The sequence below is a fragment of the Dermacentor silvarum genome, chromosome 11, assembly GCF_013339745.2.
Source record: "Dermacentor silvarum isolate Dsil-2018 chromosome 11, BIME_Dsil_1.4, whole genome shotgun sequence".
Taxonomy (NCBI): Eukaryota; Metazoa; Arthropoda; class Arachnida; order Ixodida; family Ixodidae; genus Dermacentor; species Dermacentor silvarum.
In genome coordinates, this window is record NC_051164.1 from 52,200,976 (window position 1) to 52,217,448 (window position 16,473).

Sequence of the window (16,473 nt, forward strand, 5' to 3'; positions counted from 1 at the left end):
GCGAGTGTCATGTATTTTTGTCTCTCCACTTTGTCCTCGTAAGTGCGCTGCTTCACCAACATGGTGCGATGATGTATTATTATTATTATGATTATTATTATACTACCAATCCGTTTATTATATAATGTAAGTCACCTTGTGTAATTGAAGAAGCAGAAAAAAACAATAAAAATGTGTTGCTTTAGCATGTGTAGTTACGTCGCATGACTCCTCACGACAAGCAAAAGAGAGAGAGAAAATGATAGTCCCTCCAAAAATAAAGACCTTCTTCCAATATTATGTCGCAGTTGACATAGTTCCGAAAGCAAATAATTGGCATATAATCGCGCAGTCTGGTGGAGCACGCAGTCGCACGACGTTGCTACCAGAGCTTCTCTTAGCGCCTGTATCTTCTTAATCATGCGTAAGTCTGCGTTATGCTAAAACTCCCTAACACGAAACAGTCAATGCGTGCACGTCAGTTAAAAGCTCTACGATGACAAAGCAGTAACTGGAGCTGGAATTAAAACGCCGAGCAGTATTCAACTTCTTCTTCTTCTTCCATCTAAGCTTTTTTGTTCTTGATTCATTTTCGCCAAACCGCCCAATTCATGGCCGATTCCCCCATGGTGGGTATGTGTCATTTGTACAAAGGATCATCATCATCATTTGGCACAGAGTATGCAATATAAAGCATTGCCGTGTACGGCACTGAGCCTTGGTCCGCTTGAGAAATTGCAAGCAAATGAAAGAAAGAAAGAAAAAAAAAGACAACCTCGGCAATGTTTTACTTTCTCGACAGCGTGAAATAAAGTACCGCTACTTTGTACAAAATACAAAAACCGCGCTTGCTTAACCTCTTATTTTAATTCGCCGAACGTTCAACGCAGTGCAGAAGGACCATTTGGTTCGATCGACTGTTATCTCTAGCGCTCGTGGCGATCCGTAAAATGAAATGTGTATGTGTGTTTTTTGCGCGTGTGTTTTTCGAACCTATATAATGAACCTGTTCTCCGTTCGGTGTTGCGTGAAGTCGGCTTGTGGACGAATCTGCTTCAAGGCGATACGAATCGCAGTACTCAATTTTCCTGCGCCGCAGGACGTCTAGACGGCCCTTATCGAGTCGGAGCTCCGAAGTCGCGCGACGTTCTTGGAAACGATTTAAGCTGAATTTCACGTAAACCAGTATAAATATCGCGAAGCAACGAGCTCTGTTTTGCCACGTGCGTATAGATCGGTGTCTTTGACAAAAAAAAAAAAAAAAAAGATCGTTTGCACACTGCGCTGTTCGAGTGTACAGCGTTGCGTCAGTGTCGCATCAAGCCACAACTTTTTGAGGTGAGATTACTGTGGATAATTGTGTCTCTGCAGTCGTTTCGCTAGCGTCGGGGTTGCCATAGGTAACACACGGAGTTTTCTGCGACTCGACCCCGGCTTTTTGAAGAAATCAGACTGCGTGGCTTCGTTATTGTTTTTCGGTGTTCAGTAGGGTTGCCTGCTCGCCCCGTGATTTTTTTTTTCTTTTTTACCCGGTTGTGTAGTTATGTATTTAAACCCTTCAGTTTCTGGGAAACCAAAAGGCATAATTGTAATCAAGAACACGTTTGCATCGAAATTGCAGTCTTCCGATGCCAGAACGGTATCATGATCAAGACTTCGCCACCCCAAAACCCAACGTATACAAAATATAGGTAAACCATGTAGGTAGATGCCGCAATCCCAACTGAAGACTCTAATAGCGCAAACAGATATTAAGAGAAAATGAGAGGGGAAAGGCAGGAAGGTTAACCGGATACGAGTTCCCGGTTTGCTACCCTGCACTGGGGGTAAGGGGAATAGGGGTTGAAATGCGGGCACAGAAAGAGAGGAAAATTTTTTTAAAAATTAACACGGACAGGTAACATGAAGGGCGTTCCAAATACAGGCGTTCACACAGGCAAGTCGATCTCAAGTCCCGTCGAAAAACTCTATTGCCCCTTGTGCTCTCCTGATTGGTCACTACATTTCGTTCTGCCTCTTCTTGCTGGACGTGCAAATGTAGGTGCACAAAGGTGTTTAAGAGGAGACAGTTATTATGACGAACAGCAGCACATCGGAGATTAAGAGGCGTTTTTTTTTTCTTTCTTTTCGGAAACACTTCAGCCAGGGCGGTGGCGTCATCTCCTGTGTGATAATTAGTTATTGACGATGTAAATAGATAACAAGTTGCTTATTTGAGTATCTGAATGACACATTTACGCCACATTGTAATAGCACAACTGAAGCCAGCACCCAACCGCATCATATTCATTTATAGTAACTATATGACTAGAGATATACTTTCGGAAAACGCACGTGAGAAATACATTTTTGCTTGCATTGCATTTCTCCGCACAATGACAGCATGCCCCATAATGCTGGCTTACGCTTCACCAAATGTAAGTGCATCGGCTACATCGTTTGTTCGTGTTTATCTTGTTTTGCTTTTTTCGGGTACTTGGTCTCACTTTCTGTCGGCCATCAGCTATACCGCAGCATGGCGATTTTCATCAAAACGCTACAACGTTGTTGCTTACATCTAAAGCGATAATGTACTTCCGTAGCAGTTGAACGTTTCAATACATCCGAGTAGCTGTAGCTACGGTAGCTCCCGCTTATAACGTAGCATCGAAAGTGAATCAAGCATGTCTTGAAATAATCTGGAGACACTCGCCTATCTTGCCCTTGGTGTTGGTATCGTTCAGCGCTCCGAAGGCAATGGTTGGTAGAAGGCAGGCAAAGTAAAGAAAGAAGATGGTTGAGACGGTCTTGTAGATTGTCCGGTGGCCTACCACTCCTGTAGAGACGAAGAGAGAGAGAGAGAGAGAGAGAAAAGCAGCAACATTCAAATTGGAGGCGACTTGTGCGCGTGCCATGGTTGTAAGGTTACGGAACACTCGCTTCCAGCAAACGCAAACGCAGCAGGGTTTGGCGTCCGACTACATTTCCGCATCAATACGCAATTAGATGCCTAAATTCGGCGTGCCGCTGCACCTTGTAGCATTACCATTCATCGTTACTGCCCGTTCCGGGCAGACGGACCGGAAGAACAGTTGGCGACTGCTGCTGAAGCACCACGTAACATACCCCCGGATTCTCGAATGATCCTCGACTCCAAGCACTTCCTCCAGTCCATCGAGTTGAACCGAGCACCAACCCTAGACTCACAAAGAAACTATTTCTCGAGAATTGCCCTGGAGTGTCAATGAATCACAGTGACCATGCACTTTTGCCGAGGGGCGGCGCCACTTTCTTGAGTCGAGGTGGATCGTGTAGCGGAGGAAAGTTCTAGAATATAGGGGATAAAGTCGCTAATCCCGTACTTCGCAGACACAGCTCGCAGCTAGTAGGGACAGTGACGAAGGCATGTTACTAGCTAAACGCGAAGGGCCAGGAGTTTCTACAGAGGTAACGTAAAAGACAGGTTGGCTGTACATTATTCGAGAGCTTCAGCTTTGCGTGATATACGTTATACGTTACCATGACGCGTGATACATTATTACCGCTGCGCATGCGCGGCTTCTATAGCGTTGGCTACTGGTCATGTTAACGTGATTACGTAACAACGTGGCAGTGCCTAGACAAGCTTAGACCGCCCGCATCGATCCTGAATCCGTCCTTGCTGCTTGCTCTCCATCGTGACAGCAACAAATAAATGGGGAAATCGATCTGCCATCGCATAGTACCATTTCACTCCGAGAACGAAGTATTAACGATGTTTTTGCCTATTGTTGAGATGAGCCGTTTGTTTTGACGCTGCTAGGCCTAGAGAGAGAGCCGGGAAAGTGTTTTGATTGGCATTTAGGGGAAATGGCGTGCCTCATAATCAGAACTGGTTTTGGCACGTAAAACCACAGAGAAACGCTTGAAAAGCCGAGTTCTTTACTGCAACACAAATTGATTGTGCACTGTAGCATGGTACTCGATGACAGTAATCAGAACTGGTTTTGGCACGTAAAACCACAGAGAGAAGAAGAAGGGAAATGGTGATGCATTGGCGATGCGGAACGCTTGAAAAGCCGAGTTCTTTACTGCAACACAAATTGATTGTGCACTGTAGCATGGTACTCGATGACAGTATGCTAAAACGCTGTTCTCTCGTCATGTCTATACCGCGGTTCGGCGAAGGGGCGGGGCATGCGCCGTGGACATAACGTATCACGTGAACGTATATCATACAAAGGTAAAATTCTCTCTTGACCAAAATGAGCTCTACGGCTGTACGTGCAACCGACAGGCTGCACCGAAGCGCAAGTTGGTGGTCACTTACCATCTATATAGTCGCTGACGTAGTGTGACAACCGTCGCCGCAGGTCGTCGCTAAGACCTTGAGCGATGGGACACCTACGGGGCTACGTTGGTGAGTCCGTTTGCCAACGTTTAGCACGCAGGAGAGGGGGTGAGAAAGAAGACAACAACTTCCGTCAGTCGCACTGGCACTTGCGCGATCACAGCGTCGATTATGTGGCACACAACATATTCAGACTACTGCAGGGACCACGGGGAAGCTACTTTCCAAATCAAATGCTGATCGCACGTGGCAGGCAGCTTTGCCCAGATACACTTGTGGCTTCCACTGTGTTTGTAGTTGTCGTTAACGTTTGAAGGCGCAAAGACAGGCTATTTTAAGATCAGTACTAGTGTAGTGAATGATTGTTTATTGAGCGCAATGGCTCAAGAACTTAGCATCGCGGTTGAATGTATGCCTCATCTGAGGGAGTTCCTGAATCCATCAGCTGAAATCATATATAACTGTAGTTTTCTCTTGAATTGACGTCAGCGTGTACTGCTTAATCTTTTGTTGGATAAAAAGGGGGGAAAATGACACGGTACGAGAGCTTCGGCGTAACATAAACGAACACTCAAGAAGGTGTCGACGAAAAGTGCTTCGTGTCATCATCTTCTTCATGTTGTAGTTTCTGTTCTTGCTGATCTTTTCGTCGCGTCGTATGTTGTACGTTGCGTTATTCGTTTACATTCATTTCAGCTACTTGATCCTGTCATTTGCTATTTTTTTCTTCAAATATTGTGTCCCATGTGCTTACGCCGGTTCACGTCGCTAAGCCTTGCCGAAACAAACGGCTGCTGATAGCCAGAGTTCGGCAGGCACTATGAGAGCGCATACGTGACGTGGATTAAAGGTGCAACTAAGTTATTAGCTTAGAGCGTGTTGGAAATTGCGCTAAGCTTTTTCAACCGAAAGCAAACGATTTCATTCTATATTGAACCCGCCTTTAACGACCTTCGGGTCAACAGTATCTGTAAATAAACATTACGCGCGTAATGAGGTGCAGCGCCCAAAACGACGAGGACGTATATAGAAGGAAATATGTGACTGGAGAGTGTATTCTGGACATCGTCAAATTCCGCCAACTTGTCAAATTCGCCATGCTGTCGGCTCTGATTGGCTGGCGGAGCTGCTACAGCCTCTCTGGTTGGCTCGAAACTTGGAGATGTCTAGAATAGCCCCTTCAGCACTGATTCAGTCTTCCGCTTCGTCGTCATTTTGCATGCTGCTCGCTATGCGTACTGCTTGCGTCTGTGAAGTTCGGTTGTTATTCCAGCTCTGCGGTGCCTGCTTTCTTTGTGCGCAGTGTGTGCGTGTGCGCTTTCAAGGTCATCAGCATACGCATCTGTTGTAGACTATTTTACGAAAGCGTTACAGTGCTGCCCCCTGGGGCTGTTAACGCTGACGTTTTCTCTTATTAACAACCAAACGCACTATACTGCAGTCGATTCGTACGCGTGAAAATGATTGTATAAGGATGCGTTCGGTGTTTCATGACCATGAAAATTTGCTGTCGATTCGGGCAAAACTGAGAAAGTGTTTGTTTAACGCCACACAGTGGTGTCGCCCAAGGTCCAAATATGAAATTGTCTATAGGCCTGTCTTCAATCTATCTTGCGTTGCAACTGCAACACAGCACCTTAAATTGCACCATTTCTTTTCTTAACTTCACTGAACGTGTAAGAATTAGAGAATGTACACGTGACGTCAGAGCAAGCCGGGTGCACTGCCTCTGCGCGCTGCCGTGCGTTCAGCATTCGACGTGGACGGAACTGCGTCTACAGTGCTACAGGTGGCAGCCCTGCGCCTACGCGCTCACCTCACGCTTTCTTCTGGAGGCCTGCTGCTGGAGCGAAGGAAGAGGAGGAAGTCGGGAGGAGAGCGAGGCAGGAAAGAGAGAGAGAGAGAGGGACCCCCCGGCAGGGGGAGCTGCTCAAGATGGTCTCATCGTCATGCGGGTCAACGAAGTGAGCTTTGTGCGGCTCTACAGTTTGATCACGAGAGACATCGTGTCCGCGAACCACAACTGTGCTGTCACTCTGCCACAGAAACAACAAAGTCCACGGTGCCGGCGAGGAGTCGCTGCCACTGCGCATGCGCGGGAGTCGAAGCGCCCCCTTCGCGCATGCGTGGTGGCTCTGAGCCCTTTCCGAATTCTTAGGCCAATATTCAGATAACTGAATGAGTAATGGAACAGCGAGACAGTAACAGAGAACAAATGTTGAAATCACATGCAGCTATAACTGTATGTCGGTTGATAATTAGTGACCGTATTAGTCGCAGTGAAATTACAAAGGATCACTTTACACTGAAGTAAAGTGAAATAATAAAGTAGAAGCGCGATATGAATAAACTGAGCCAGTAAGCTCGGTTATCGGAGCACATGAACAGTTCAAGGAAGCATTCGCACATAAAACCTTGTTCACGTAACCGTGGAAAAAAAAAAGAATTTTGAAATACTATGTTTCGGTTTTAAGCGATAACCAGAAGGTAGAAGGGATAACGACAATACAGGCATTGGTGAGCGCAGATTTGTGAGCACAACATTCGCTGTTTTCAGAGTGTCTATCCAACCAGCGATTTATGTAAGCAATCGTTTTACAAGTGTGAGCTGCATGTTGCGAAAAAAGAAAAGGCTTGTATATTATTATTGTTTTCTGTCATTTAGCCACAGAACGTTTTTTTATGATCTCACGCCTGATGTGCAAGCTGTATCTCCCATGTGCAACATGCCGAGCCTAACGTCGAGGAGTTAACATCAATTAACCGGCAAGAAATTTTACAGCGCAGCTGTATGACGAATGCGCCATTACGGTTTTTGCTCGGCAGCAACGGGTCGACTTGGTCGGTTTCGTTATGTCAGTGAGTGAACTCTGCTGCATATATCGGACCAGGTGTGGCGTATTGCACAGTGGGTCCGATATATGTGTTATAGAATAAACACTTTGAATCCGGTGGTGCTAACTGCTTTCGGAATTGGTAGCCGAGACCCGTTAGTACCACCGACTACCTTGCTTAGTCGGTTATGTTACTAACTCTATCATTGCCAACTGCAGTTACGCTAAGGCAGCAAATGGCGTGACACTATTCAGTAACTCCTCCGGCTTTTTTTTAAACGAGTGTTAACCTACACAATGACGACATATGTTCTTCTGCCTTACGCAAACTAGATTTTCTGAGACACAAACTTTCCGAGACACAAGTTCCCCTTGAAATCTTAAGCGACTCAATTACCTAACCTTTATCCGGCCAAAACTATAACATGTTCGCATTGCGCGGGATCCGTATGCTAAACGTTCACAAGCTTGAGAGAAACCAGAGAAAGTGTGTTCGTTTTATTTCTTCAAAGTGCAAACGTTCTCATTCCCCATGAGAATTAATGCTCGCTAATAACGTTCGCTCTCTCCAACTGAGAAGACAGAAATGCCACCTAGATTTTCTACATCATTTAATTAACCACAAATTAGGCCTCGACGCTTCATTACATGTAGCCCCCTCTTTCCACGGGACATACACGACCACCATAGTCTCGATTCACTAACACCTTAGGAGAGACACGTATAAGTTCTCCTTCTTTCTACGCACAATTTCCGAATGGAATTCTCTAACCGCACCACATCTAGCGCATAATTTCTGACTGTATTTCTGAATACGTAGATGTGGATGTGCAGATAATATATGTTATTTTTTTCTAGTCTTTCTTTTTTCATTTGAAGTGACGTAGTTTTTATCTTATCTTTTTATGTAATAATGTATGCCCATCATCCAAGGACCACAGTGTGGTCTGCAGTATGTACTAAATAAATAAAATAAATGTGTTCTCATATATGGGGCAAGTCCCATATGAATAAACCATATGGTCACACATGGTCCTAATATGAGCATATCGCGCTCCCATATAAAAACCCACATGGTCCCACATACCATATGGGGCAGGCCCAGATGGGTATGCCCCGTGTGATATATGGGAATTCCGTAAGGGTTACATGGCATCCCCGTATGTTTATATGATATTATAGGATACGGGGCTTATGGGATTTGTTCTATAGGGTACCTCTCCCGGAAGTGCAAGGAGGGCTGCGAACTCGTTCTGCTCGAAGCTTGCACCAATGGAAAACGAATGGCGAAATGCAGCATCTGAGGAAGTGCAAGCAAGCTGGGGCAAGCTGCCCTGGCAGGCGCTGCCGTCGGCGTGACGTGGCATGAGGGATCACGTGGACAAAGCTACCGCATCTGCCACGTCGGGTGCCGTCTGATAAGGGGCACATATTGGGCAACCAGCCATGCACACGGCTCAGATTCAGTCAGCGCCATGCAAGAAAGCGCGCGCCCTGCCCCCCTTACCGGGAAGTCTAGCTGGGCCTGCGATCCCCGCAGGTGCACGGGATTACTCTGCTCGGCTGCCAGGTCCTGGGCGTGCTTGAGCAGCACGTTTTTGAACTCGGCCTCGGAGTGCACCTCCAGGAGGCGCTGCCGGAAGTCCATGTCGGCGAAGATGGTGGCGAACGTGCGGCCGGTCTCGAGGGCGTTCTTGGTGCCTTTCTCCTTACTCGGAGTGAGCACCAGGATGAAGAAGCGCACCTCGTGGCAGGTGCGACCCATGTTGGCCGGGTGCTTGAGCCGTGCCACGGCCACGTGCCGCTTCTGCAGGGACGGCAGCGCGCACCTGCGGCCGGGGCGCGAGTGAGGTCCACGTGTATTCGCGCGAACACGTCAGCACGTCCACGAATACGTGTACGATTCCAGGGTGGTATGCTTTCAAGGGATTCAAGGGCGTACGCGACGCTTGTGACATTACTGCGCCGTAACCCCGTGAATTCGTATACTTTAGCTACGTGATCAGGCCGAAGCTGGCAAATTTTTTTTTTGGTAATAAGGGAGAATTGGACTGCGTTCGAAATTAAGAGAAAACTCATCCTGGCATCTATACCGCTGACTTCCCCAGTTCCTAGACAAGACACTAATGAAGCACAATTTCGACTGGGAAACGATGCTTCAGCCTGATATGGCTAACTTCTCATAGAATCTTGCTTGTTACTAGTGTGACTGCGCCATTTTACCCATACTCCATATCCTAGGCACTGGCTATGGGTGTCAATGGGCTGTCTGTGCTTTTTTGTTTCGTGAGCCAAAAGATGAGGGGGGGGGGGGGGGGGGGCATGGATTGCGCATCTGTACACAAATACAACGTGAAAATTGCGGAGTCACCGTTACGCCATACAAGTGCCGCCTTTTTGACGCAAGAATTCGCGAGTTTAGCTGTTTGACTCAAACGTTGCTATGCTATAGCTGCTGACAGCGCCGCGGTGCAAACACCTCCCCCCCCCCCCCTCCCCCTCCCGTCTCCTGGACTGTCGCTCCTCGTATACGCCCTGTGTAGTTAAGTCGTCCTCTCTCGCTGAGAGGTGCGCAGCGCGGACGACAGGCATTGTGAAAGGCGAGGCGGATTGAGTGAAAGCATATATAGCGACGGGAAGCCGCACCCGTCATCATGCACGCAGACGCGTGCGAGCGGTCGCACCTGTTCCCGGCACGCTATGCTGCTACGGAACGCCGAGTGCTGCCGCGAATGGCGTCATGTACGGCGCGGATTACCAGGGGGCGCTGCTGCGGCTCTGCGGTCGCGCGCCATTCGTTTAGCTCTTCTCGGAACTTGAGTGCGAGACCGCAAAGTTTGTTTTTTTTTTCCACCGTAAGCGAAGCTCGCGTCGGTATCACACAACCGCTTTCTTTTCTTTCTTTTTTCTTTTTTTTTTACATTTGCTCACTTTTAGCTTATGCTGTAACGCTAAAAGCTGTGATTGGACGCTAAAAGAGAATAGAAGGTTAATCTGGATTTCTCAATAAACTTAGAAGGGTGGCAGATTGGGATAAGCTTGCACTCCGTTCTTGTCGCAGGGGTGGCAAAAATCTCGTGTTTCTATTTCGTAGTGCCGTTCTCTGGATCGCAGTGTACGCCCCGCCGAATTAAACTTTTCAAATGCCATGGCGATGAGCCTTTCTTTTGTATTATTGAAATGAAAATAAGAGAAAGAGATGTAGTCACCGGCTACTCATTTTCGCATAGCAGAAACAAGATATATATATATATATATATATATATATATATATATATATATGTGTGTGTGTGTGTGTGTGTGTGTGTGTGTGTGTGTGTGTGTGTGTGTGTGTGTGTGTGTGTGTGTGTGTGTGTGTGTGTGTGTGTGTGTGTGTGTGTGTGTGTGTGTGTGGTAAATCAGCCTTTTCCTGTGCTGGAAATTCGTTACGCTAGAAAAAAACGCGCAAATAGCGAATGACGGGGGTGACAGAACTTTCAAGTTACTGCATTAGCACCTCATGACGTCATGGATCTTAGCAGCTATTGTTGGGTAATAATTGCAGGCCTCTCGATTGGCAATAATTGGATTGAATTCTAAAACTGTCAAAGACTCAAGCCGGGGAGCTTTGATAACGTTTCCTGCGCGAAAACGGCCTCTACGGGGCCGAAAATACTGTCAGCTCAGTAACATTGCACTGACGTATCGGTATTGTAAGTTTGGGCGAGGAATTCAAAAAGAAAAGAAAAATTGGTCTTAATTTTCTTCGCAATAGTAAACAACTGTTTTCAGCCATAAATGCAAACACAATTTCGAAATAATGCTTTCCGGATCCACAAAAATAATTAGGTATCGCTTTTTCTATGCACCTTAAAATGGCATCGCATGAAATATGCTGGTCACAAGCAAGGCAAGATATTGGCTAAAATCGCCACTCATCAAGGTATTTTCATTTCTGTAATGAACAGCTTAAAAAAGAACATGCACGCAAAGATGTTGACTATCTCCCATCGAAATTGTTGAAACGACGTCAAACATAGTTAATACTAATTATGAGTATATTGTTTTAAATGCGGCACTTTTTCGCAGTAATTCGCTAAAAGTTGAAGCAGCCATGTGCCAACGGTAAATACGCTGTTAAAATTAAGCTTCAGACACGTTGAAAGGTTCTACTGCGACCCTTATTTTTGTATATTTTCTGCCTGGGCCTCGTATACTTCCATTATTTGATACTTATGTAGCAGTTTTATTTATTTTATGCAATTACCTATGCAATACTTATTCATCTGCCTCGAATCTACTTCTGTTATAGCCTAGAATAAGGTGCGCTGGAGCTCGTCGAAATAAATTTGCACAGAAGAAAAGCACGGGTAATTGCGGGTAGCTACTTAATACAAGAAATAAATAATTCACTAAATGTTTGTGCCCGAGCAGCTGAACGAGTCTCATGTGACTCAAGCAGCCGAAGCACCTCTTTTTGGCTATTTTTATTGGATAGGTCCTGGGCCAGAGGGTTCTAACGGTTATAGGCGCGTATTAAGCAAACGGCACAGTCGAAAATCTATGAGCTGTGGATTCGCATTAGGACTGCGCGTTTGGTGGAACAGTGTGCTAGACAGTCTATCGACGTGCTCGATGCTATCTTCTGGGACTACTTTCTGCAGGCAACGGAGAGAGAGCTACATGAACGTGGCTGTTCCGTTCATATGTTATCCGTTCATGTGTTACTGCGCCGACAGTATTTGAAAGCGCTTTTTTTTTTCCTCTTTCACCCGTTTTCGTGAGTGATCGGTCGTCGATGGTCGGGCTCGGCAAGGAAAACTTCGTTCGTTCGTTCGTTCGTTCGTTCGTTCGTTAGTTAGTTAGTTAGTTAGTTAGTTAGTTAGTTAGTTAGTTAGTTAGTTAGTTAGTTAGTTAGTTAGTTAGGGCTATTCGCTTGCATTCACAATAATCGTCGATTGTTTCCGCACAAAAGTGTGCTTCGGTCTCTCGGCGCTCATACTGAATCATCCCAGCTTGCCGGTTGAGGCAGAAAGCTATAATTCTTGGCTTGGGAACTCTCATATACTTACAGCGCCTAAAAACGGACTCCCTAGCATGGAGTCAAAGCGTTCATCGCCCATCCCGTCTTCTTCAAGCTGCGTGTCCGTTATGTTTAGCGCAGAAAATACGTCAGAGTACCTAGCTACTTGGTGATGGTTTAGGTTAAGTGAATTGAATTCTGAGGTTTTACATGCCAAAACCACGATCAGACTGTGAGACACGTACGCCGTACTAGGGGACTCCAGAATACGTTTGACTGTGTGGGTTCCTTTAACGGGCGCCTGAATCCAAGTGCGCTAGCGTTTTTGTAATTCGCTTCCATCGAAATGCTGGGCTGTTGTTGGGCTAGTTGGTACATGTTTCATACAACGAAAAGACGCAACACACCAAGGACCGACACCACTCCTTTCGCTTGTATTTTCCTTGGTGTGTTCCGTCGTTTCGTTGTATGAAGGGATCGAACCAGCGAGCTTGAGATGAGCTAGTGCGGCTAGCGCAGTGATTTCGCACATTCCGAAACGCCGGAAACAGCTAGACGAATAAATAACGGTCAAACGTAAGACTGAGTGGCGTACTATATTCATGTATGCCACGCTGATATTCATATATGTCAAGTGCGGTGGTAAATGATACGTTTGGTTTCCGTTCCCCAGCCTAAACAAGCGCCTAATGATGCTCTGGGACTGTTTCCCAGGAGCGATGTCAACGCGTGCGCTTCGCCTCCGTAGCAGCTTTTCCCTTCGTTGCCGCAGAAAGCTTTCCGCGGCTGCTATCGCGGATATTGTCAAATGCCGCCATACTGTCGAATCCGCCATCTTGTCAGCGTGGATTGGTCCAGAGGGCTGCTGCGGCCTCTCTGATTGGCTCGAAATGCCGCCATTACGGAATTCGACAATACGGCGAAACTTGACGATGTCCAGAATGGGATCCCATGAGTATATACTGTAGATAGTCTGTTAGGGCGCATGCGCTTCGGACAGCGTCGAGAGAGGGGGCCCGCTCACAATGCGCAGATCCAGGATTGGTCGTAGTCGAATCCTCCCCCCTCTCGCATACACGTTCCCTGGATCGTCCTGGATAGTAGGTGCACTGGGAGAGAGATAGAGAAAAAAAAAAAGGGGAAGGGCATGTATTAGTGACGAAGTGAAATGGCGTGTAAATTATGATGGTGCTTCTTATTTCACATTGGCACTACGATCAATCGCTTATATTGGGTCCGCATATACACCTAATGCTAATTTGTGTTGCCGGACCACTAATGAGCAAATTTATCGAATTTGGAAGAGGAATAGGTTGCATTATGAGAAAGGATTCAAACAATGCGACTGAACTCGTACGTTGTGATTTATCCAAAATTGAACTATAGTTATATGTTCTTGATTGTATAGGTACATAAAGTATCAGATAGCTATCTCAATGACAGCCTACGTTTGCACTTGTTTCCTGCCTGGATTAGATTTGATAAAACATGTTTGCTATGTGTAATAAGAAGAAACACATCGCGGTATTGAATATTCGTACGTACGTTATATAGAAACTTTTTTTTTTCCATTCTGTGAGTATCTGGACAAAACATAAAATCTGACAAGTCGTTCTGCAGACGAGGACAAAGTTCGGAGCCATCTGTGTAAGAAGTGCAAAATTATTTTGTCCGCGAAATACCTGGACACAACTGTTTATTTAGCAAGGCTTGGGAGCGGGCTACTTGGTATCCCATAAGTAGAGTTGAAGCACGAATTGACACAATTCGTTCTTGAACTCTATATATACTAATATAAGTACTATAGTTCAGAACTGGACATCAGAAAGCACTTGAACACACTATCCCCGTTGCAGGCATGCAATACCGACACAGCATGCTTGACTATGCCTTTTTCGAAACAAAGCAAGAAAAATATTTCCTGTGCCACACACTAGTTTTTAAGTATATCTTCACGCAACGATGACAAAGGAACAGAGGGGGAAAATACTGGTTAGGTATCATGGCTGCGGTACTTGCATGCGATACAAGCTTGCGTAAATTGAGGTAACAGCCCACGTGGCACCATGCCTTGCAAAGCCATAGCACAACGGCGGGAACTCCTTTTGCCATAAGCACCGACCGTGCATATACGGCGTACACGCGCAGTACACGTTTGCGAACGGCTACAGATCAATTACCACAAAGCACTGCTTCCTCCTTCCGAGCCCATCATCCGCGCCTCCGCTCGAAACTAACCGCGGCCATTAACCCTTGAAGTCGTAGCGGGCCGGCTACAAAATCAAAGTCTGGTTTGCTTACGATTGTTACAACACACTATAAACCTGTAGCGACATTCGCAGACCTCAGCGCTCAGCAGGCTAAAGCCAGCCATACTCGGTGAGCCACAGTGCCGGCAGCCTTCGAAGCGATCTGAAGAGACACCCTGTCAAAAGTGAGGCGCCGTGCGCGACATTCGTTGCGACACTTGTTTTTGTTATATGGCGTTGTTTGTCCCCCACGGCGGTGGAGTCGGCAAACGTTGCACTTCCTACGCGCGGACTGACGGGCGAGCCGCAAATGCACTAAAGCGAGCACCCATCAGCGACTGAGGGCATGTACCCAACGCTTCAAGTCATTTCTCTATTATACTTTTCGCCCTGATTGTTTTGTTTTTTTATTTGCGTCTTCCTCCCGACACCTGCAGCCCACAGATTTGACCTTTACGCGCGGAAACCACGGCTGAGCGTCGGTTTCTCGACTGCGTGCCAATCCCGAAAGGTCAAACCTGCTCGCTAACCGAATAGAAGAAGTTAAGGGGAAAGGAAGCGAGAACAAGGTGACGGAGGTCGACGGGAAGTACCGCAAAGCGCGCGGTCACGCGTGCTATTATTTTTTTTTTTTTTCTGCGGGTAACCTTCTCGCGCGGGTAGTTCCACGACGAGTGCATTACGAGGTGTAGTCACGCGATTAATAGGCGAGAAAAAAAAAAAAGGCCAGCTCGGCGGTTTGGCCCTTCTGACTCGGAGCTGTACCGACCACACAGGGTCCTCTACAAAAGTTACCAGTATAGGGAACTCTGAGAGAACTATACTAGAGGGAATTGCCATAGGGCGCTATAGTGTCTGCGGAGGCTTCAAGTGTGGCGGTTCAGCCGCCGGCATGTGAATGTCGGGCGGTGCGTTAAACCTCGTGCGTCCGGCTTGAAACGACTTCGTGCCTTCGCAAGAAATCGATGGCGTCATAAATGCAATCGTTCGCAGTGATGACGAATGTGCGTGGGTATACTGATTCCACTTGCTGCTGTACTTGGACAGCTGCGCTTGGAACTTTGTAGAGAGAAAGTTTAATAAATGACGTCACAAAGAACGTCTCAAGCCACAAGCACGAAGATGAGACACATTCATGTACTAACTATCATTCCTATGGTATATAGCTGAACGATGACAGTTGCAGAGTTCTCTTTAGTAAGTTTCAGCGGGAAGCTTTACGGTGGCGCCGCACCGCGACCACTGGAACCTTTCTGGCACTATACAAGCGGACAATGTCCTGTGGCAATAAAGGTTAAAATTACCGAGGCAAAGCACGCGCAAGTAAGAGCGCTTTGAAAGTATTCCCTCAATTTTACCCGCGTTAGTGTAATTTGAGGAAGAGAAAACACAAATATATTTCTTACAACAGCAAATTAATACATAAAGAAGCGCCCATAAGTGGTAAATTGGACCTATTAATAATGATTCTTTTTTTTTTGCTTTTCCCTTCCGTGTCTGGGTAAATGATTAAAAGCATCTGATCCAAGAAACCAAAAGCGCTGCCAAATTCTGCCGGACTACTTGGCGCGTTAACACACGTGCAGAAGCTGCGCCCCCGTACAGATCGAGTTCTTTCCACAGCCACCGAAAATTGTCTGTGAGTATATAGGAGGATCATAAGAGGAAATATTGCGGGACTGTCTGATTTCGGAGACAACTTATACGCGGCACGAGTGACGAACGTTTCCGGGACGAGTATGAGTTCATTCAACTACGGGTCAGATCATCTTTAGGAAGCTTGCAGAATAGTTAGTTAATTCAGGTTTAATGGCGCGAAAGCGACAAAGGCCTTGCTGCGCCAGCCACTCTTGCAGAATAGTGTAGCAGTCTCAAGTATTGCTATAGCGGTATTGTGGCTAAAAAAAAAGGGATTCGTCTTCAAAGGTGTCTCCTTTATAAGTAATTCAAACAAAAATTAGCGCGTGCTGTACTCACCACATTGGCCCAACAACTTAATTTGAATTTTGCTCTTGTTTTATATTAGTTAAAAAAATGAGAATGAAGTGCACTCTTGTTTGAATTATACATACTCTCTTTTTTTGCGTTTAAGATTGTAGT

At 46.3% G+C, this 16,473-nt stretch overlaps 2 protein-coding genes across 2 annotated transcripts in view; one reads left to right on the forward strand and one right to left on the reverse strand.

The window, feature by feature from the left end:
• The window catches only part of LOC119433941 (solute carrier family 4 member 11), an 86,612-nt gene that overhangs the window by 13,850 nt on the left and 56,289 nt on the right, over window positions 1-16,473 (reverse strand). Inside the window, exons 5-8 of the mRNA XM_037701230.2 lie at window positions 13,149-13,233; window positions 8,630-8,951; window positions 4,268-4,349; window positions 2,672-2,794 (exon numbers count right to left, since the gene is read on the reverse strand). Of these exons, the coding sequence (XP_037557158.2) occupies window positions 2,672-2,794; window positions 4,268-4,349; window positions 8,630-8,951; window positions 13,149-13,233 (612 nt within the window). The remainder of the gene's footprint in view (window positions 1-2,671; window positions 2,795-4,267; window positions 4,350-8,629; window positions 8,952-13,148; window positions 13,234-16,473) is intronic.
• The window catches only part of LOC119433412 (ran-binding protein 3-like), a 150,768-nt gene that overhangs the window by 2,684 nt on the left and 131,611 nt on the right, over window positions 1-16,473 (forward strand). The gene's annotated exons all lie outside the window — the stretch shown is intronic.